Raw genomic sequence first — 22,356 nt, forward strand, 5'->3', positions numbered from 1 at the left:
TGTGATTGGCCAACGGCTGCCACGTCAGCTAGCCGTTGCAATTAGCCGTTTTTGACCGTCTGAACTCCAAAAAATTCCAAAAAATCACAAATTTCGTTCCCAATTTTTATTTCGAAATTTTATGTAATTTCCGAATTTTTAAATTTAATAAAATGAGGTTATTGTGTCCATTTAAATTATAAAAGAACGCGTTCTGAAATGGTTAAGTCTGGAATGGAAAAGCTGACGTGGCGCTGACGTGGCTGTGGGCTGAGGCTGCAGGCTCACTGATGGAGCGCTGGAGTCGAGTGGGCTGGCGAGAGCTGACGTGGCGCTGATGTGGCTGTGGCTGCGGGCTGGGGCTGCAGACCCATTGTTGGAACCAGCCTAAAAACGCACATGCTCAATGAATATGTTTTTTTTTCACTATGCCAATTGTAATTTTTTTTGGATCACTATGGCGATTGTATGGAAATGCCTTTTACCGTGATCTGATTATTTAGTACGTGTCAGCAGAACGGGGAGCTCTATCGGGCCCACCGGCCAGTGGCACGTCTCGATTCTTATCGAGTCCTTTCGATCTCCTCCCTTCCCTGTCCGTGGATCAAGCACCGAACTCTACTCCCTCCCTGCTTCCCGTCCCGTCCGCGCCAGAGCACTCCACTCCCACGCAAACCCTAGCAGCGGCGCCCTCCTCCCCTGGGGATCTCCGCGAAGCGGGCTTTGGTCCAAGCCGTCGGAGCAACTCTGATCCCAGCGGCGGCGGGTTGGGGCCGCCAGCGCAGCAGGTCTGTGGCGCCGGATTTGGGATCGGCGCGATGTCGTGGGCCGGGCCCGACGAGATCCTCCTCTCCACCTCCCTCGCCGGCTTCTTGGACAGTGAGTTACTGAGATCCCCTGGCTGCGGTGTCCCTGAGCTTGCGTGGTTGCTGATATTGGCCCTTGTGAGCTGTGACTGAGGCGATGCGCCTAGATTTGATCTTTATAGGGTTCGCAGATCCGATGGGGCCTGGTTTCCGGCTTGTATAGTCCGTGATTCTAATCCGGAGTGAAAATTTTGTGCCGACGATTGCTGTCCACGAGTGGCTCAGGCCAGAAGTAAGCATTGTTGTGTGAGTCTTTGCAAATCTCTGTAGCCTTTGTTAGTAGGAGAGAAGAGGCTTTAATGGGTTATGCGGTCATTGATACTTGATACAGCTCATGTTTGTGGTTTTAACAAAACTTCTGTAAGTTGCTTCAAATTTGTGTAAAGTGTTGAACCTTTTGGAAGCTTTCAGTAGGTTTATTTGTGTGGATATGTGCATGCATTTGCATATTTCGCGTTGGCATTTTGTGTCAATGTCTGAATGTTACTATGCGCGACGCCTGTGCTGAATAAGAATGCCTCATGGTTGTTTATGGAAATCTTACATGTAGTCTGTAGTGGCTTGTGTCATATAAAAGCTTAGCTTTCGTGGGTTCACGCTAAGCATGTGTCATTAGTACTGGTGGATTATGTGTTGTAAAAGGTTTTTAGGTCCCACGATTTGTTCAGTCTGACGATTTCACAATGATTCGGGCAATTATTTGTGCATACTTAATGCTAAGTACAAAATTATGGCTTATTGGACCATCTCATCATTCTCATGTGTGTTAGAGTTGTATCTGGAGCTTTTCTTTACGAACAACTGTATTGCATTTTGGGCCATTCAGTTGGTGGGATATACTCCTATCATGATATACTGCATATTCAAGTTCTTTGTAGTGATTTTGAAGTGAATCAGGCTAATTATAAGGCGGAAACTTTGGTGCATTCTTTAATCCCAAGTGTAATTTTCTTTCTATTTGCACTTTAGTGGATTATGTGTGCTTCTTTTTAGTATAATATAAAATAAATTATGCTAGCTGTTTAAGTCTGCTATCTGGCCATCCATTTGCTGTCACTAAAAGACAGTCACCATTTGTTCACCTGAGTTCCTAAATGATGATGCATTTCATGCCTTGATTGATCCTTAAATTGAAATTGTCTGCGCTGTGTCAGTAGAACCTTATTGTAATTCTACATCCTGATGGTGATATGATTGTTTGATATTTCCATTAGTGTATACTATTAGACAACGAGAAAAATTCACCTTTGGTATTGCCGTAGTGGAGGACTGGCCTACCTGAGCTTCCTTGATTTCACTTGATATGTTTCATATCTCTATAAATGTTCATTTGAAATTATCAAATTACTTTCTATGTGATGGTAGAAGCTCAAGCCTGACTTTACAAGCAGATAGCATTATGACTATTTGGCACAATTGTTGGTGCAAATGGGGTCAGGAGAGATGCTTAATTTACCCAAGAGTGTTGGGTACACGATCACATGAATGGGTACTGGAGCTAAATGGCAGCAAAGCTTTTGTGTTTTCCATACGATCTACTATATATATTATTTGTTTTTTTACTGGATTTTTGGCACCTTTGTGAGCCCCAAGTGGACATTTGATAGTATATGCAATTGTAGTGTCTTTGATCAGTTTTTTCCCAGCGCAATGTAAGATTTGTTTCGTTTCATCTTTCACCCTTAGTAATTGTGTATATAGGTAAGTTACTTCTAAGCATTTATGGATAATTTTGTGTCTTGCCCATGTTATTACCCTGGAAGGAGCATTTGGCTCTGCTATTTGTAGAAAGCAAAAGTTTGGGTTTTGAGGTTACAGCTTACAGACCAAGCATTGAATTGGTTCTTCTGTGAAGTAACCAGAAACCAGCTGAAACAGTTAGAACCAAAATATAGCAGTAGTATGAGTCATGTTACTGCACTTTCTTTGCTATAACAGAGGCAAGAACAGTCATACTTATATGTTCTGCATGCATCGGCTGTTTTCTTTGTTTTGGTCTCTCAGAAACAATTTTTTGTTTTGGCAACCTATTTTAATAACTTATCACATCCTGATCGCAGAGAAGCTTATTGTGCTGCTAAGAGATGGACGGAAACTGCTTGGCACCCTGTGCTCATTTGATCAGTTTGGTAAGACAATTTTACACCCACTTTCCTAAGTGTTTGCTTTCAATTATATTTTCGGCCATTAATGTTCTGCTTCTTTATTTTACTTTGCAGCAAATGTTGTTCTTCAGGGTGCTTGTGAACGAGTAATTGTTGGGGAGCAATATTGTGATGTTCCTCTTGGTCTATATGTGATACGGGGAGAGAATGTTGTTTTGATTGGAGAATTGGTAATGACCTCTGTTGCATTAGAAAGTGCCCATGGCCAAACTCATATCTCCATGTTGATGTTATAAATATGGTATTGCATTGAGCAGGACCGCGAAAAGGAGGAACTCCCTGCTCACATGACATGTGTCTCAGAAGCAGAAATTAGAAAGGTACGCACTTATACTCGGTCTATTCTTGTTTTGAAGCATTTTTTGTGTGTTTAGCTAATTCTTTTCTTCAAATGCAACTTAGCTCTATCCTTCACCCTAACCTTTTGTATTCCATGCATTTGTGTTCTTGCTAATATTGAAATGGGCTCTACTGCTTGTCTCCAACTCAATATAATGCCTTTAGTCTCTGTCTCTAGGCATATACAGGTTACATGCATGTTGATATCCTAGTGTTACAGATCAACAGTTCTGTTTTTTTTCCCTGAAGGCCAATTCTAAAGGTGGCACTGAAATGTCCATTATTTTGCTCTTCAACTGGGCATTCCACTAATGGCCACGGTTTCGGCCTTACAGAAAAACAGATAATAATTGGGATGTAGACTTGCTTGCATTAAATGGTAGACACATTGGTATGGCCCTGTTTTATTGTATAGAAAGCAAAAGGTCCAGAGGACTATTTCAGTTAACGATCAACTGATAGTACATAGGATCCAGGATGGAGCACGCTGCTTCTAGGAGAAAGAATTTAAATCTCTTTTTTCATGGCACAACTTGGCCCCAAAAGTCGTCCACCTGATTGTGCGTCCTTTTTTTTATAAAATGTTAGAAAAATCTTGCATTGAAGTATTTTTTTTTTAGGTTGGCTCGCTAGAGTGTGCTAGACTCCTTTTGTATTGTTATCTTACCGTCGCAACTAATAATATCCCATCTGTACCCAGGCTGAGAAGGCGGAAAGGGAAGCAAGAGACCTGAAAGGCACGATGAGGAAACGGATGGAGTTCCTAGACTTCGACTAGATTCCTCGTATGCCATGGTAGTTGCTGCCCCCCTATTGTGGCCGCGTTGTTTTTAGTGGCAGCTTGTGTTATTATTACATGTCTGAAAAATGAAAGCCTGATGGTTGCGGTGTATCCCGGTCGCATCCCTCTTGTTTAACCAGGACGCTTCGGGTTGATGGAAAACAGATTCTTTCGTGGCAGCGCCGCTTGATATTCCCGTCTCTTGCAACTTTGTCACCTCCCTCTTTCTGCTTGCATGAAGATGCAAAGATGCCCTTCGCCCCCGTTGTCATTTGCTACAGTGCCCTGCTGCCTTGTCGGGATTCCATGTATCGCGCTACTGTGCATCTGGTTGGATCTGGGGCCGGTGCCACCACGCCCTGGCCTTCAGCCTTGCAGGTATTCTCGACCCGATCCATCAAGCTGCCAATCAGCAGCTCAGCTCAACTTGGTCCGCTGACCTGGCCTAGTGGTCTTGCAATAATAATCTCTCCATACTCCACTCTGCTGCTTCCCGATCAGCTCAACGGACATGCAAGTGAAGATGAGTGTCCGAGCGTCCCTTTCCCTGCCCCTGTCCTCCTTTTCTCCATGCCCATCCTCCGGCCGGCCTGTCAGTCAGAGGAACAGCGCGGTCGCCAACGGCACCACTGTGGGGGGCGTCAGTGTTACCGAACGCTGAGGGTGAGGGAGCAGCCATGATGGCACGAAAAGGCACGCTGCTGGTACCAAGCGAGCATTAATGAGCAGTGACCCCGCTGTTACCGGCACCAATCACCCATGGCCATGGCCGTGGCCTCCTCCTCCAACCTCCCTGACGCCAACAGGACGCTGAAGCGATCGAGCGGGCGTTTCGCCCAATGATCAAGCGGAGCTTGCTAGCTCGTAGTAGCAGTCTAGTACAGACCGGCAGATCGATCCCATCCGATCCCTCCAGTTTGAGGAGGAGCCAACCACGTTCGGCTGCCTTGCACTTGCACGCACGGTAGGTCGGCCGCCTCCGTTGATTAATGCGGCGTGCCGGGCAGCGCACATGGCGGTGCGAGGCCGGCCGGCAGGGGGCGGGGCACCTGCGCGGCCGCGCGCCATCCTCATCCGCCGGCCCGGCCGGCCATTGAAGGCGGCAGCGGGCAGCGGGCATGTGGGCTAGCTATACCTCCACCGGCGGCGGGCGGGTCGCCGGTAGGTCCGCGTCCGAGCGCGTCCGCCCGGCCGGCCGGCCGAACTTCACCTGCCGACTGCCGTGCGAGCGCACGGGACCGGACGCGGGATCCGCAGAGACGAGGCAGGCGTTCAACTCAATGGCGGCGTGATGGGGCTCACGTGCGATCCGCCAGGTCGCCTACCGAACTACTACTACCATACACGCTGTTGGAAAGCCTGCCGTGCCCCAGTCGGCAGCTCGTGCTGCCGTACCGCTGGCTGCTCCCGCCGGAACTGAAGAAGATCACGGGAAGTGTCGTCGCCGTCGTCGCCGTGTGAATGCACGAACAGGGAGTACATGTACAGGATTGGTTGATTCGCAAGTCATGCAACCGAAGTGAATCGTCTGGAGGAGGGAACAGAAACCAGCTATACTCTTGCGTTAAGATTGATCAGCAGCCAGTACAAACAGTATGTGCCGTAACACAGTGGCTTGGGCTACTTTTTTCTTTCTAATTAAGCTACATTAAGGGATCGATCGAAAACAATAATAATCTGTAAGTAACGCCCCCATGATTGGAGCTGCGGCAGCGCACTGTTCCACAGTACTGCTGCAGATGCTTCTTCGTTGCCTTAAGAAGCAAAAAAAAAAAAAAAGAAGAAGAAGAAGAAGAAGGAGGAGGAGGAGGAAGAAGATAGCACAGTGCGCTCCTGTACACGATCCACCTGCTGTCAGACGCGCACACCATGCACGCGCGGTCTCTCGAGTTCGCCGCACGCCGACGCGCCGCGGCGCGTCGCCGGCAACTAATGCGTCAGCGATCAGTCCCGCGCGCGCGTCGCGGAGAGCGCGGCCAGACAAACTCGAGCTAGGCCTGCGCGCCGGCGGCGCGCTTCATCCGCGCGACGGGGACGAAGGGTGCGGCGAAGTAGGGCTCCACGCCCGCCCACGGCGGGTGGGCGCAGGGCGGCGGCGCCCCCGCCGGGTGGTGGCCCTGGCCCGCCAGCGCCGCCACGCAGAGCTCCGCGAGGCGCCACGCCGCGCGCCGCAGCCACCGCCGGAGCCTGAACCCTCGGCGCGCCGCCGGCGCGCGCGCGCCGGGGCCGCCGCCGAGCCGGACGACGTGGACCTTCCGGCGCCCGTGGCGGGCCAGGCGGAACGAGTGCGGCGCGGCGGCGCGGCGAGGCCCGACGACGACGCACGGCGCCTCCCCCATTCTTGCCCTCTCTTGGCACGGTCCTTTGCCTGTGATCGACTGATCTTCTTCTTCTTCTCCTCCTTCACTCTGCTCGCTCTGCAGCTCCTCTCTTCCTCTTGCCGCCGCGCCGGTCTCCTGCTTCTTCCCGTGCTCCCGTCCGAGTATATAAAGGGTGGAGGGCACCGGACACTCGCACGGTTGAGCTGAGCCAGTGTGCAGCGTGCACGCGTATTTTTAAACTAATTAAATAATGATAAAGAGCGGGGGAAATATTAAAAAGCGGCAGCGAGACAATGTATTCAATCTGCCAGGATGATTGCTCAAAGAAAAATTTAAATCTGCTGTGACGAGCAAGCTGGCTAGCAAATGATGGAACGCAACATACTCTTTGATTATATTTGGAGGGTGTCATTCTTTCTTTCTTTTAATTAAAAATATTTTCTGATGCTATCATGCTTGATTTTATCTTATCAAAAATATTGGAGGTATTCCTATGGAAAATCGAGGGCGCACAATTCGGGCGAAATCGGAGCTTAAAGTACAGGAATCATCATACTCAGAGGGTCATCATCTACCTTCCGAACAAATCCTCATCAGCTGATCAAAGATGGAATCATCTGCATTTGTGCACATACACCTTACCAAAATGAAACGAAAACAGGTGTGTGGCAGGACAATTGTTCTGAACATGTTCATGCCTTAGGACTCGAGTGCACCCCTGACGCGTACGGGGTAGCTACCAGCAGTGCATGCGTCTGTGTGGGTAGTTCAGACACGTTTATCAGGAAGGTTGCGCTCACGGTTGGTGAAATAAAAAGAGCGGAGAAAAAAAAAGAAAAGCTGCGCGAAATAAATGGAAAAGGGATTTCCAGACGAGGACCATGTGTGTTGTGTAGGTACTACCAGTGCCTTTCTTTTCTTTTCTTTTTCGTTCTTTATTTGCACAACCGCATCTCAGTTGCTTCTTTTTTTTATATGAATGATGATCAGCCAGGCACATGCTTGGTCTCTTTCTCTGATTATGATCTCTCCTTTTCAGAAGACAGGGTCGTTCATCACTTGTAAAGTTAGAGCAGCGACACATTTTTTTGGAGCCTTTGGAGGAGCTGCTGGGGTTTCTCATGCACTGCTAGTGTATTTCCTGTAAAGAAAAAAAAAGAGGGGTGCGGGGTCCATGGGAACGGGAAATCTGTGAAGTTTTCAAATCCATGCACCCTAATCATGTGGCTGTTGATTTGTTTGCAGGCGGCTAAGACAAAATGGTGTTGTCTCCATCGGCGAGGATGAAGAAACAGAAACAGATTGGGCCCCCGTAGGCGACTGACAGACTGGGGGTACATTTGGTGCCAACATGGAAACAAAAGCATTACTATGGATCATCCCAATCATGGCAGTCATCGGCATTGGAGGAGGCTTGTGAAAATTGAAATGGCGTCGACACGTCGTACTAGTAGGACGTAGGAGCAGATGAGATGAGAGTTGCGACGATGCGACAGCGTTGTTCTCCTCCAGTGGTAACGCGAAGGGAGTTGATGCGGGCTATCGTCCGTGGCAGGGGTGTTCATCTGTGCCGTCCTGGCTTCGTCTCGTCCGTTGCCGCGGCGGTGATGCGATGGCCTCATGGCTGGTCCGGGTCAGTCGACCAACGAGAGCGCCGGGGACGGCAGGAGAGCGCGTGTCAGCTTGCCAATGCCAAGAGCTAGCGACACGAGATTTGGGTAAAGATGAGTGCTTCGCTTGGCCGCTTTAACCGGCCCAAGTCGAGTGAACCATGGGTGGTGCCTGGTGGGCTAGATGCGGCCGATTTCTCGGACGCGGGCTGGCAGGCACGGACGCGCTCAGCCTGTGCCCGCAGTGCGCCGGTGGCGGTGGCAGTCTGGCAGACCGGGAGGAAGGAACCGGCGGACGCGGTCGGATCGGTGCAGCTGGCTGCTGCTGGAGGCAGCAGGAGGGTGTGGCCACCGCCAGCCGCCCAGACCGGCAGCGGATTCGGAGTGCGGTGGCCAGGCCCCACCGCCCCAGGCGTAACTAGCCGGCCCCGGCCGCCGCAGCCGGTGCGCGCCAGCACCCCTACCATGCCAGCGGCCGGCGCCGCGGACCCGCGCGGTGCGGCAGCCCCTCACAAAGAAATGCCGGGTATCCATTGCTCGACTCTGTAGGCTGCGGTGTCCGACGGAAACCGCATCGCCGGCCAACAACCCATTTCTCAGAGCATCAATCATCAGATTCATCACCTCACTTCCACACATTGTTTGTGCAACCAAAAAGGCTTCGAGGGAACAAAAGGCTAGCAGCTAAAAGGCGCAATCCCGGTCTCCACGAAACTCTCTGAATCTTCCGTCCACTTCGCGGCAGCGGACCAATGATCCAGGGCAGCAGCATTTTCGCCGCGACGAACGAACAGCAGCTCCGTCTAACATAGTCAAGGTAGGAGGAGAACAAAAGCAATGCTCACAGATTCCATCCGTAAAAACTTGAATTTCGCAGAGAAGAGATGCGGTCAAGTTTTCCTTTAGCAGGTGGTTGCTTAGTCCCAAAGGTTCGGTCTGAAGGAGTGAAGGGCTCGCCGGCAATGACTCTGGCGGCCACGCCTGCCCTTGTTAACTGGCTACGGCTTCGCTTGCCAGAAATGTTTGACGATGCCCCGGCAGCGCCACTGTCCGGCTTTCCCTGGCCACGAATAAACAGTAGGGTTAGGCAGGAGAATCAATTAGGGTTAGGCGCTTTGTACCAAAGCTACAAAGAGGTTGCAACAAAAGGCCACAGCTCTAGGTAATGCTTGCTCCACTCTTCCTGCAACGGCATAGCCTGTAAACCAATGTCAGAATATGGAGGGCATGCAGCTTAGTACACACACACGATAATAAAAACGCATGCCGCAGAATTAGTGGTTGGCTTTGCAAAATATGAAGAATTACAAACGCATTCTTTCCCCGAATCTCAAGAATAGTTCACCAATCACCAGCGAAGGTCACAAATATAGGAAAATCAAGCATTCTTTTAGCCTAAAATAGAAAGTCAGTGAACATTTAGAGTGCTCCAGAAAGCACTAGCTATAGCCCATAGAATATAGTCTATCCTTTTCAGCCCAAGTGATATTCACATCAACAGCAGAAAATGCAGTGCGCTTTTTCTTGCAAAGTGCCTCAGAAATCAAGGATCCTAAGATTCAACGGCTCCGGCCAGCATGATTGATAATTGATTGCATGAAAGGGACACTCAAGAGATATCGTCCTCCAAACAAAGAAAAGGGAAAAGTTGTCAGTGACAACAAAAGGACATGATGCAAACAGTAGTGAAAATGTTTTTTTTACTGTAAAGATACCAAAGTCAACCGGCGGAATGGCAATAACCAAAAAAAAAATCTAGATTCAGTAAAATTTCTGAATTCAATTGCTTGCATTTTTTGAATGAAGAACACACAAAAAGGACTTCTATTCATATGCAATTGCTTGGACTTTTAAATTCTAATAGTTGCACTCAAGAGACAGGCTAAAAAGAGATTCTCTTGAAAACACACAAAAATACAGGATTATATGCACCAATCAACGACATGTTAACAAGATGCAAGGCCCATTTCACTGTTGGTAAAGCTTTGGCATTTTCCTTGAATAGGTTAATAGCGTGCTCAGCCAAGCTTTTGCCAAATTGGATTGGCTAGCAAAATCAGGTTGCCTGATTTCATTACTTTTCCTCCAAAGTCTTCTTTTCTTTCTGCTGACCTCCCAAAACATATCTGTCCCATGCTAATCCACACGTTCTGCATATGTAATTCTTGAGATTAATTTCATGACATATGAATTCATGAGCAAATGAAAGCTTTAACAATTGAAAAGAAAAGGAAATTATTGATCACCTGGGATTACAAACAATAGTAGCATGCAGAGAGCATGCGCAATAGCCCAGAAACCAGAAATACTATTGCATGGACATGGATCACCCAAGGCTAACTTCATTCAGATTAAAGTACACGCAATAAGAAATGCACCAGTCACAAATATTCCTGCCTTCTGGTAAAATTATTATCATCTAATAGTGCCATGCGCATATTTGAGACGTAAGAAGTTCGAGATGAAAACAAAAAACATAAGGCACTGTTGCGACCTCAAATGAAATGATTAGAATGCGCATATGAAGCACTCACAGAAGAAATGCGTACAATTGCCAAGGAGAAACTTCTGAGCAACACCACCAGAAAGATGCTGCTTTATGAAAGTTAGACAAACTATATTCAACCAGAGCAGTTTTTCTTTTTTTTTTTCAGGATTGCTTTATGCAGGGCTTTTGTCCAACTTGCAAGAAAAGTTCTTGCAGTCACTTTCCATAGTATAGAGACTCTGAACCACACCAACCTACTGGATTTTCCTCATTGCTTCTCAGCTTGGGAGACTATCTTGTTTGAAACAATCGTCTTTTGCTCCAATATAAGTACTCGCCTGCTAGCCCCAGAACTTGCTAGAGGCAAGGTGGGCAAACAGAAACAGGGGTTCAGATCCAAGCAAGAGATCTCTCCCTCCGCTTTGTGAGCAGCATCAAGCGAAATGGACAACAACATTCCTGTAGTTAGCAAGATTTTTTGCTCAGGCACTCCAACAATGCTGATGATCAGGAGACGACCCATTGTAGTGAATGGTGGTGGTTTTGTTGTTACTGACCTCAGTCATAATGTTGTCTTCGCCGTAGATGGTTGTGGAATACTTGGATCCAAGGGAGAGATTATGGTCAAAGATGGTGAAGGAGAACCAATACTATTCATCTCTAAAAAGGTAACGGATCATATCTGCAAAATATTGATGCATGCTTTCTTGATTTTCAATAATTTTCTGTGCTTCCCTTGAGCTAAGATGGTGAAGAAGAACCTCATGTTGATCTAATACTATGAGCATACTTGCGACATTTCATACTTCGCTTGCAGGGCCAGCTCTTAAATTTTGTAGCGATGCGGGAACAGCTTTTGTTCCAGCTCCCATTTACAATAGGGAGACTAGCTCTTAAAGAAGAAAATAGTGAGAATGTGAGAACTTCATATAGACAAATGGTGGAAACATAACTGAGAAAAAGAAACACAACTATTTGTCCTACAATATCTTCACTTCCTATGTTTCTTTGATGTTCGCATTATTAAAACTCTAAACTGCAGGGAGGAATTGTCCAGGCTCTAAGCACTAGGAACAAATGGAATGGATACTCGATGGATTACCAAGGAAAAGACAAGTTGGTCTTCAGCCTAACTGATCCGAAATCATGCATAGCACAAGGTGCTCCAATTAGAATTCATATTGAACCCAAGAGGCACTGCAAAAATTGGGATTTCGAAATTGGTGGATCTTTTGCAGATAGAGACTGCAAAATAGTTGATTGCACCAGAAAAATAGTAGCCCGGGTATGCCATCTGTACCATTATAGTCGCCTACTCTTACCTCAGCTTCTGTAGTAAATTATCTTTCAGACATTCTTTTTATTGTCACTGAATTGATTAAGACATACATAAACTAACTCAGATCATGATTAACAAGAATTATTCCATGACAACAGAAAAAACAAAGTATATTCTACACGTCTACAGTCATGGTTCATGTTGGACTAAGAAAAGTGCTTAATCATCTCAAGCTATATATTGCTACCCTGTTATCTAAATCTGCATGCACTTGTCTATATGAAAGTGTAGAACTGTATTGTCAGCATCGCATTCATGCCACTAACAATTGAGCACCGGGGATTGAGATCTAACGCATGGTATCTGTTCTGCAGATGGGTAGGATAGAACTGATTGGAGGCAAGGACTTCTACCATGTGGAAGTGCAATCAGGATATGACCAAGCTTTCATCATTGGTGTGATGGCAATTCTTGACAACATTCATGGAGAATCAACCAGATGCTGATAGCATGAATGAGAGAATAGAGTAGACTCATGTTCAATAGCACTGATCTTGCAACCTACTATAATCTTCAAGTCAGAAACAATGCATGCTGGCACCATCATATGATTGTATGTCGCACTGAATATCATTTTGAGACAAGCTGATATGATCCTTACGCTGCCACTCATTTGCTTCTTTAATAAATGATGGAGAGAATAATGGCTTGTATTCCTCCAAATTCTAGAAGGGTGGAATATATAGATCCTATACATGGGCCTCTAGATGGGCCTCTATACATGGGCTCACATATATACCAACACCCCCCGCAGTCTGAACTACCGGTGCAGCGGTGTTCAAGACTGGATAACAAGAAAGCCAACACCCCCCCACAATCTGAACTACCGGCGCAGCGGTGTTCAAGACTGGACAAGAAGAGAGTACAAAGGGCAAATACCCCCCAGCCATAACTAGCCACCGGCTACGTTGAGGCTAGAGCGAAACTCCGAGAAGGTCGAGGAGGGCAATCCCTTGATGAAGATGTCAGAAAACTAGGAGGTAGTCGGGACATGGAGTACCCGAACATCGCCGATGGCGACTCTGTCACGCACGAAGTGTAGGTCGATCTCCACATGGTTCGTCCGCTGATGCTGGACGGGATTGGTGGAGAAATACACGGCGCTGACGTTGTCGCAGTAGACGAGCGTGCTCTTGGCGAGCGGGCTGTGGAGCTCCGCCAAGAGTTGTCGTAGCCAGGACGCCTCCGCCACGCCGTTAGCGACAGCCCAGTACTCCGCCTCAGCACTGGAGCGGGAGACAACCGGCTGCCTCTTGGACGACCAGGAGACCAGGCTGCCGCCCAGGAAGACGGCGTAGCCGAAAGTGGAGCGACGAGTGTCCGGGCAGCCGGCCCAGTCAGCGTCAGTGTAGACCACCAGCTCAGCAGAGGACGAGCGGTGAAGCTCCAGACCGAGGTCCACAGTGCCACGGACGTAGCGGAGGAGACGCTTCAGCGCAGCAAGGTGTGACTCCCGGGGATCGTGCATATGGAGACAGACCTGCTGAACAGCATAGGTGAGGTCCGCCCTGGTGAATGTGAGGTACTGCAAGGCGCCAGCCAGACTCCAGTAGGCAGTAGGATCAGCCACCGGATCACCCAGATCAGCAGACAGCTTCGCCTGAGTGTCGACAGAAGTGGAGCAGGCCTTGCAATCAGTCATCCCAGCCTGCTCCAAAATATCGAGTGCGTACTGCCGCTGGTGAAGGAGAAGACCAGACGGGCGTGGCTCAACAGTGACGCCCAAGAAGTGGTGGAGCCGACCCAGATCCTTCATAGAAAACTCCTGCTGCAGAGAGGAGATGACACTTTGAAGCAACTGCTGACTGGAGGCTGTGAGCACAATGTCATCGACATAGAGCAGCAAATATGCAGTCTCATCCCCACGGTGGTAGATGAAGAGAGACGTGTCAGACTTGGCCTCGGTGAACCCCAATGTCAGCAAGAACGTGGCGAATCGAGAGTACCAAGCCCGAGGAGCCTGCTTCAGACCATAGAGAGACTTGTTGAGCCGGCAGACCATATCTGGACGACTCGAGTCCACAAATCCCACTGGCCGAGAGCAGTATACAGTTTCTGACAGAGTGTCGTGAAGAAACGCATTCTTCACGTCCAGCTGGTGCACAGGCCAAGAGCGCGAGAACGCAAGCGAGAGGACCGTGCGCACCGTAGCGGGCTTCACGACTGGACTGAAGATCTCATCATAGTCCACACCAGGCCACTGAGTGAACCCCCGGAGAACCCAGCGAGCCTTGTAGCGCTCCAGTGTGCTATCAGTCCGACGCTTATGCGTCCAGATCCACTTGCCAGTCACCACATTGCAACCAGACAGACGCGGCACGAGGTCCCACGTCTGGTTGGCAAGAAGAGCCGCGTACTCCTTTTCCATCGCGCGATGCCAGTGAGGATCCGCCAAGGCGTCGCGGACAGAGGAGGGTACCGGAGACACCTGTAGCTCTCCCTCGGTGGCGGAGAGAGTCGTGGCCTGAGACGCCATCCGCCGAGTCACCATGGGATGAATATGCCGAGGATCCCGATGGATGACTGGCAGGTGGTACACCTCCGGCTCGGCTCGAGAGGGAGCCGGAGGAGGCGGCGGTGGCGAAGGCTCCGGTGTAGGCGTCGCAGGAGCATCCAGAATAGGAGGCGGCGCCGGTGTCGGCGCCGACCGACGCCGGTACACCTGCACCGGCTGAGCGTACCGCTGCGGCGCCGGTGTCGGCGCCGAACGACGCCGGTACACCTGCACCGGCTGAGCGTACCGCGCAGGTGGTGGGAAAGGCACCGGGGCCGCGCGTGGCGCAGCGGGAGACACCGGGTCCGCGCGCGGTACGACTGGAGGTCCGGGGGCCGCGCGTGCCGCGACCGCGGGTAACGGGGCCACGCTTGGCGCAGCAGGGATCACCGGAAACGGTGCTGGTGCGCCGGGAAAACCTGCAGGGAAAGGACAAATAGGTAATGGTGGCTGAACCACCGAGTCAGTTGGAAACAGAGACTCCAGCTCGGGGTCAGGAGAAGGAGTAAAGGAGGTGGAGTAGGGGAAATCTGACTCGTCAAAGACGACGTGTCGGGAGATCAGGACGCGGCGAGAGGTGAGGTCAAAGCATCGGTACCCCTTGTGGTCAGGGGAGTAATCGAGGAACACACAACGAGTCAAGCGGGGCGCCAGCTTGTGAGAAGCGGTGACGGAGGTGTTAGGGTAACACGCACACCTGAAGACCCGAAGGTGGTCATAGAGAGGAGGGGTCCCGAAAAGAACGTGGTGTGGAGTGGGAGCAGGAGAACCAGTGGACGGAAGGCGGTTGGGCAGGTAGGTGGCGGTGTGGAGGCTCGCAGCCCAGAAGTACGGGGGCAGAGTATGACAACCCAAGTAATTAAAAATGCTAAACAGAAGAAACTAAACAAAGCATCATGCATCGGTAACCAAGAAAAACTAAATTAAATACATTTATGGTTGCAATGCATGTGTGTGTGTGTGTTTGTACTTTGGGTGGGATACATCTGATTTAGGGTAGTAGGGTAATTCTTCATTCTCACCATGAAATGAAAAATAAAATGCATCAATATCCTTTATAGGTGGTGTTAGAATTTTGGCATGAAGAATTAAATTCCAATTGAATGAGGTCACATGAAATGTTGAATAAATTCAAATTTTACCAAACATGATCTGAAAATAATTTTTGAACCATAGCTCAAACGAAATTTTGCCCAAAACCAAAGTTGTAGCATTTTCAATGTGAAATAACTTTCATGTTCGAATATTTTCGAGTTTCCATACAAAAGTTGAAGAAAAGTTGATTTGAAATTCGAATTGATGAATAACATACATTCGTCGGGAGTTCAAATTAACTTTCGAACGAAGTCTCAAACGAACTGGTGCCTGAAATAAAAAGTGTAGAATTCGAAATTCTCTACAACTTTCATATTCAAAGTTTTTCCATGTTTCTACAGAAATTTTTTAGAAAAATTTAAATTTTGAATCAATCAAATCTCTCTCTCTTTACTCTCTCATTTCTCTCTCCCTCCTCTGTTCTGCGCCGGCTGAGCCGCTGCCGCCGGCCTCGTGCCGCCCTCCCCGGCCAGAACCCTCTCCCCGCCACCGGGTTCACCCAAACCGGCCCCCAATCCGCTCGGCCTCACCACGCGTCGCCGTTCCTGTGCGCGCACGCCGAGGATTGCCGTCGAAGCGCCACGACGACGACGTGACGTGCCGTCCGACTGCGCCTCACCCTCCCCTCGCCTTGGAACTGCCCAGACCCTTCTCTCGAGCCCAGAGGCGTCCTCATCCTTCCCTCCTCCACTCCGAGCCTAAGAGCCGAGCCCCGTTTGCCCCTTCTGCCTGGGAACGGCCGCCGCCGCTCACCATGGCCGCCGCCGCCTCCTAGGCCGCCGCGGAGCTCACCCCTCCGGCCTCCCTCCGCCCCCAAACGACCCCGCAGCAAGCTCCCCGGCCCTCCACCGGTGCTCCCCGACCCGCTTGCCGCCGTCCAGGCCCGCCGGACCGCCGCCGCCGCCGGAGCCCCTGCTCCGCGGAGAGGCCGCCTCCGGCCGTCCCGCGCTCAACCGAGGCCACCCCGAGGTTGCTCTCGCCGCCCTCTTGCTCCTCCCCCTGTTTCCCCTCGCCGCCGGCAGCCGCAGGCGCCGGATTCCGGCCGCCCGCCGTCTCCCCTGTTTCCAAGTCCGGCCAGGGGGTTATCTGCGAGGAAATTACTTCTTCCAGGGGCCCCTGCGCAAAAAGAAATCTTTTTCCTTTTTAAATTTCCAAAGCAGTGAACTTGTAAAATCGATATAAATTCGTAGAAAAATCAGAAAAATGAAATCTTAATTGATATGAGTTTCTTGTTACTATATCTACAACTTTCATTACAGTCACATATTTATTTTCTGTTTATATTTTAATCTAGGAAAAAGATTAAATTACATAGACTATAATTATTCTAGGAGTTCTACTCAGCATATATGGGTTATTTTTGGTTGGTGTCTAATCCATGACATGCTTAGTGTTGTGTAAAAATTTGAGCACCAGTTAACACCTATAACTAGATGAAACCCTAGTCTTGGCTAGATCTAGTAGAATAACTTATTTTTTTATTTATGGATGTTCTGATATAGATATGTGTATGAAACTTTTTCTGTGTACTTAAAATACTAAATTAACACCACTGACCAAGTTTCATTATTTTTACTTTTGTGTAGATAGCTCTGTGTTTTAATCTTTAAAAATGGTGATAAATTGTTATAAATAGTTGTTGCATCTAGAAAAATTTGAAAATTTTACCATGGCTCAGTATTCAAAATACAAGCTAGTATACAAACTTTGAGAGCCAAAAACACTTTGTAACTCTCTGTACTAATTAGTCTTGTTATATGTGAGTTAAATTTGTCAATTTTATTACTCCTGTTTTATGTCTAGAAAAATTCTGATAAATTTAAAGTGTGTTTCTAATCATATGTATACTCCTCTGTAAAAATTTGACATTCAAAAGTGTTGTGGTTTAATCTGTGTAAATTCATCTTGATCCTTGCATGAGCAGTTTTTGAGTATGTTTCATGCATCCATGCTTTACTGTTTTTGCCTGAAATTTTTACTGCAAGTTTCTGATCTAATGTTCTACCTGGTGTAAAGGTTGTAGTTGCTGAAACTATTTCTAATTTATGAAGTGTTGAAACCCAACCCTAGATTCTTTTATGAACTCAAACGTATTAGATTTTACTCTATAAACGATTGTCCACTAAAATATGAATGCAAGCGTTTCACTCTTTAACTTCGGGTTTTGTTTGAATTACAACTTTATAGTGAAGCAAATAATAAATTATTGTCGTCACACAACTCATACATGTGCATTTCATATAGATTCGACTACTCTTGCTGACGGAACATACGAGCTGGTGCCCGAGTCCGAGAGTGAGCAGCGTGAAGCTCAAGTGAATCTAACTGAAGCTATTGAAGACCTGAACCCGATTTCGGAAGAGCCCAGATCTAGCTACGCCCAGGAAGGCAAGCCCCGGAGCATGTCCTTTTATTTTAAATTTATGCAACTTATTATTGTTCCTATCTACTTGTGCATTTAAGTTACAGGAGTTGACAGGAACCTTAGTTGCATGATCCTAGGTACCGATGCTTGAACACTAGTATGTGTAGGTCGCTAGCTAGCTATGCTAATGGTTCGGTAGAAGTCGAGTGATTTCCTGTCACTCGCGAGAATTATAGGAGTTACATGCCGAGAATATGGTAATCGGTAAGCTTAAGTACCTGATTGGCCCGGCAAGTGGACTTCTCCCTCACCATCTTTGAACGTTTTTCTCATGCGCGCACATGCGGCTGCAGAGCGGGGCTCTGTAGTCGAGGATGGTGACCCTGATCCACAACCCGGAAAGAAAGGGGAAATGTTGCACGTGTGACTCTGGGAGTAACCACGTGACGTGTGTTTAGGTCTGCCTGGCCAGGTTAACAAATTCGATTCGAATCGTCCGCCTCTCACGGATATTGGGACTGCTTAACCCTTTTGCCACATAGAGTAAGAAGTGGAACCAAGGTTTACCTAACCGGTGGGAACCGGTCCGGTTTGACCGGTTACCGGTCAAACCGGTCCGGACCAGTTTCGGTTTCGGCCGGTACCCAACCGGCCAAAATTCAAAATTTAAATTTAAATTAAAAAAAATGAAAAAATCCCAAAACATTCCTAAAAATACTTCAAGGTGTCACGAATCTAATGGTGTCAAATTTTCTCAAAAATTCGTTCATTTAGTATAGTTTGCGGGGATTTGAAGTTAAATCAAAAAAGAAAAAGAAAATAAATGGGCCGGCCCATTAAGGCCCACCAGTCAAACCGGTCAAACCGACCGGTAAACCGGTTGCGCGGGAGCTTTTGAATTTGGATTTGAATTCAAACAGGTCAAACCGACCGGTAAACCGGTAAAACCGGCCGGTAAACCGGTCAAACCGGCCGGTAAACCGGTCGGAACCGGTTGCACGAGAGCTTTTGAATTTATTTGAATTTGGATTTGAATTCAACCGGTTTCCACCGGTTACCGGTCCAACCGGTCCAGTAAACCGGAACCGGTGGCCGGCGGTTTGGGTTAACCGGTCGGGAAAAAAACCCTGAGTGGAACATGATGATGATGATGAATATGGTTGATTGATGAAAGATAAATATTTTTCACCATGTATGTTATTGGATAGATGCTCACCTAGAGAGGTTAATTGAACTAGAACCTTGAAGCTAAAATATAAAAGTAAGGACCTACACTCTATTGCTTTTGGGCAAAACAAACCCCTCAAGCCAAAGGCCTTGCATGTCTAGATAGTGGGTTAAGTATACCCTCAGTCGGGTAAGCCTTGCTGAGTATTAGTGTATTCAGCCTTGCTTGTGGCTATAATTTGTTTCAGGTGAAACCTTTGAGGATATGATTGCCAGTTTGACCTGGCCTTACACTCTCCCACCTGGTTGGTCCGTGGAATGGGAAACGTCCCCGGCCAACGATGACAAGAGCGAGTGATGTCATGAAGCAGGCTTCATCGTGACACCCCTATCGTCGTTAGTTCTCGTATTTACTTCTGCTAAAATAAAGGACTCTGGTAAATTTCTTTTATGTTCGCTCTGCAAAACACTTTGTTAAGTGTGGAACTTGGTTTGTAATCCTAAAATTATGTTAAACTCTCTGTGTTGTAATGTATGGTGTAGTGTTGTAATATCTGGACTCGCCTTCGCGTGAGTTATGCTGCTTTGTTCAATCCAGGTTTAAGTGGTTTCATCGGGATTTTACCCGACGGGTTGCCGATGTGCTCCGTCTAATGTGCGAGTTAAACCTAATTGTATTTGCAATGATGGTTAGCTCACTTAATCCGGTTTATGTCGGGCGGTTCTGCCACACAGAGAGGTCTGGATCAGAAGGGTGCGCATGATGTCGTTCATCGTGCGAATCATCTGCTCAGCCTTGCCGTTCTGAGGAGAGGTATACGGACAAGACATATGCAGCTGAACACCCCGAGAGAGGAAGAAAGAACGAGAGGTGGAGTTATCGAACTCCCGCCCATTGTCACACTGGACGACCTTAACGGTGAGGCCGAACTGAGTGGACGCCCAGGCAAAGAAGTGGAGGAGAGTGGGGAAGGTCTCAGACTTGGCGTGCAAAGAAAAAGTCCAAGAGTAATGAGAAAAATCATCAACAATGACTAGATAATATTTATAGCCAGACATGCTGAGTACATGAGATGTCCACAGGTCACAGTGAATAAGATCAAAAGCATGTGCAGCATGCGAAGAAGAAGAAGAAAACAGAAGTCTAACATGACGACCTAACTGGCACGCATGACAGAGGTGCTCAGCAGGAGCCCTAGTACATGGAACATCGGTACTATGGCTGAGCTGAGCCAAAACGTCGTGGCCGGGGTGACCAAGCCGGCGGTGCCAGGTGGTGGAAGAAGGCGTCACGGCAAAGGCAGTAGACGAAGAACAAGTTGAAGACGGAGTAGCGGAAGCAGGAAGCCGAAGAGTGTAAAGGGCCCCGGGCTATCACATCGGAGGAGCAGACGCCGGGAAGCCGAATCCTTCACAGTAAGCCGAATGGAAAGAAGGTTGTGAACCATTTGAGGAGCAACAAGAACATTAGAAAGACGAGGAGCAGAACCCACGGCGGTGACATGAAGGCAAGACCCATCACCAACCATGATAGAAGAAGGAAAAGAGGGGTGTGGGGGTCGGACAGAAGAGAGGATACCGGCATCAGGAGTACTGTGGAACGAGGCACCCGAGTCGGCGATCCACTCGGTGCTGACCGGCGGCATTAGTCCCATGGTGCTGAAGGACTGCGCCAGAGCGGCCTGGTCCCACCCCCAGGCCAGGTCGACTGCTGGCTGGGCTGAGCGGGCGGGGTCCAGAACGGCGCGAAGAGTGGAGCAGCGCCGGTGAACATGGCCGCCGGCTGGAACTGAGGACGAGGCCCCCCTGCCGGACCCTGGAACGGCCACATAGAGATGCGCCCTGACCATGGGTTGTTGAAGGATGGCCAGGACATACCTCCAGGGGCAGGGCAAAAGCAGGAGTCGGAGTCGGAGCCGGCGGAGTCGGCGCACCCCGACGGCCCCCACCGGTACCGGTACCCCAGAAGCAGGGCCACCAGTGCCACCACCACCACGACGTCCCCCCCCCCCCCCGTCGACGACTACCACGCCCCACCACCTCCGGTATGCCCGGCGGGAGCAGCACCAAGGAGAGAGGTGGCAGGGGCGGCGGAGGAAGCCGGTGGAGGAGCGACGAGCGCGGTGGAGGTGGACGAGGGTGATCCGGGCGCGAGACCCCTGGTGATCTCCTCAAGGGCGAGGTCATCCCGGACCTGCAGGAAGGAGGGGAAGGGCCTCTGGCGGGCGATCCAGCTCTTCAGGTGGTCATAGGTGCTGCTCAGGCCACGTAGGACATTGAGCACCAAGACCCGATCGGACACCGGATCCCCGAGGTTGTGAAGAGCATCGGCCATGCCCTTCATCCGCCGGCAGTACTCACTAACGGAGAGGTCCCCCTGCATGAAGGTGCGGAAGGTGGCGTCGAGCTGGAGGGTGCGGTACTCGGCGTTCTCGAGGAACTGCCCCTCGAGCGCCACCCAGGCCTGCCGCGCGGTGCCTCCGTGGGTCCTGACGAGGTCCTGAAGATCTAGGGAGATGGTCCCGAAGATCCAGGACATGGCGACGCTGTCGAGGTGCAGCCACGCCACGTCCCGCGCCTCGATCGGCGTGTCAAAGATGATGTGGTCGTCGAGGGCGTAGCGGCGGAGGGCGAGCAAGACCTGGTACCGCCAGCGTCCGTAGGAGGACATCGGGTCGAGGAGGACGGTGACCAGGGCCCTGATGTTCTGGACGCCGACGGCCTGGAGGTGGAGTTGGGCGACCATGGGGTCGGTTGAGTCGTACCGGGCTCCAGATCCAGCGGGCGGGGCCTGGCGGGAGGAGGAGGCGCGGGGGCATCGGTCGTGGCGCGCTCGTGCTCCCAGGCGAGGGCAGCCACGCGGACCCGCTCCTGGGCCGCCGAAGCCTCCGACTTGGCGGCGAGGAGGGCTGCGGCGAGAGCAGAGTCGGCCTGCTGCCCACGGAGTGCAGCGGCGGCGAGCAGCGCATCTGCAGGGGCCATTCCGAGGCCATACCACGCGGGATTGGTAGCGGCGGCGTCGACGGCCTGCTTGCCCACAGCGACCGCGCGCGCGGTGGGCCGCAGCGGCGGCAGCAGCGGCGACAGGATCGGCGTCCGACTGCAGGGGACCCTGCGTGTGGCAGCCCCGCCTAAATTAATCCGATTTAAGTGCGCTAACCATCATCAAAATGACAATCAGGGTTAACACGCACTTAAAACGGAGTAATCCGGCAGTGCTGTCGGGTAAAATCCCGATTAAACCACTTGAACAGGATCGACAAAGCAGTCCAGAGAATGCAACATTCCACAAATTTTATAGTACAGAGTATGAAATTGAATTAATATTACAAACCAAGTTTGAATTT

General features: G+C 49.6%; 4 protein-coding genes across 4 annotated transcripts in view; 2 read left to right on the forward strand and 2 right to left on the reverse strand.

Moving 5' to 3' along the window:
- The first annotated feature begins 550 nt into the window (after positions 1 to 550).
- Positions 551 to 4,326, forward strand: LOC120641134 (sm-like protein LSM1B). The gene is made up of 5 exons (XM_039917122.1): positions 551 to 858; positions 2,906 to 2,974; positions 3,065 to 3,180; positions 3,268 to 3,330; positions 4,050 to 4,326. The coding sequence occupies exons 1-5, from the start codon at positions 798 to 800 to the stop codon at positions 4,125 to 4,127; spliced, it is 387 nt and encodes a 128-aa protein (XP_039773056.1). The 5' UTR covers positions 551 to 797; the 3' UTR covers positions 4,128 to 4,326.
- A 1,337-nt stretch (positions 4,327 to 5,663) lies between these two features.
- Positions 5,664 to 6,602, reverse strand: LOC120641135. The gene has a single exon (XM_039917123.1). It carries the CDS (start codon positions 6,467 to 6,469, stop codon positions 6,122 to 6,124), a length of 348 nt encoding a protein of 115 aa, XP_039773057.1. The 5' UTR covers positions 6,470 to 6,602; the 3' UTR covers positions 5,664 to 6,121.
- A 2,763-nt stretch (positions 6,603 to 9,365) lies between these two features.
- The window catches only part of LOC120641136 (pentatricopeptide repeat-containing protein At2g06000-like), a 28,738-nt gene continuing 15,747 nt past the window's right edge, over positions 9,366 to 22,356 (reverse strand). Inside the window, exon 3 of the mRNA XM_039917124.1 lies at positions 9,366 to 10,211. The gene's annotated coding sequence lies outside the window, so the exon portion shown is untranslated. The remainder of the gene's footprint in view (positions 10,212 to 22,356) is intronic.
- On the forward strand, positions 10,679 to 12,496 carry LOC120641137 (protein LURP-one-related 6-like). Its single transcript, XM_039917128.1, has 3 exons — positions 10,679 to 11,217; positions 11,592 to 11,834; positions 12,203 to 12,496. Exons 1-3 carry the CDS (start codon positions 10,993 to 10,995, stop codon positions 12,332 to 12,334), a joined length of 600 nt encoding a protein of 199 aa, XP_039773062.1. The 5' UTR covers positions 10,679 to 10,992; the 3' UTR covers positions 12,335 to 12,496.

This window comes from Panicum virgatum, chromosome 7K, assembly GCF_016808335.1.
Source record: "Panicum virgatum strain AP13 chromosome 7K, P.virgatum_v5, whole genome shotgun sequence".
Taxonomy (NCBI): Eukaryota; Viridiplantae; Streptophyta; class Magnoliopsida; order Poales; family Poaceae; genus Panicum; species Panicum virgatum.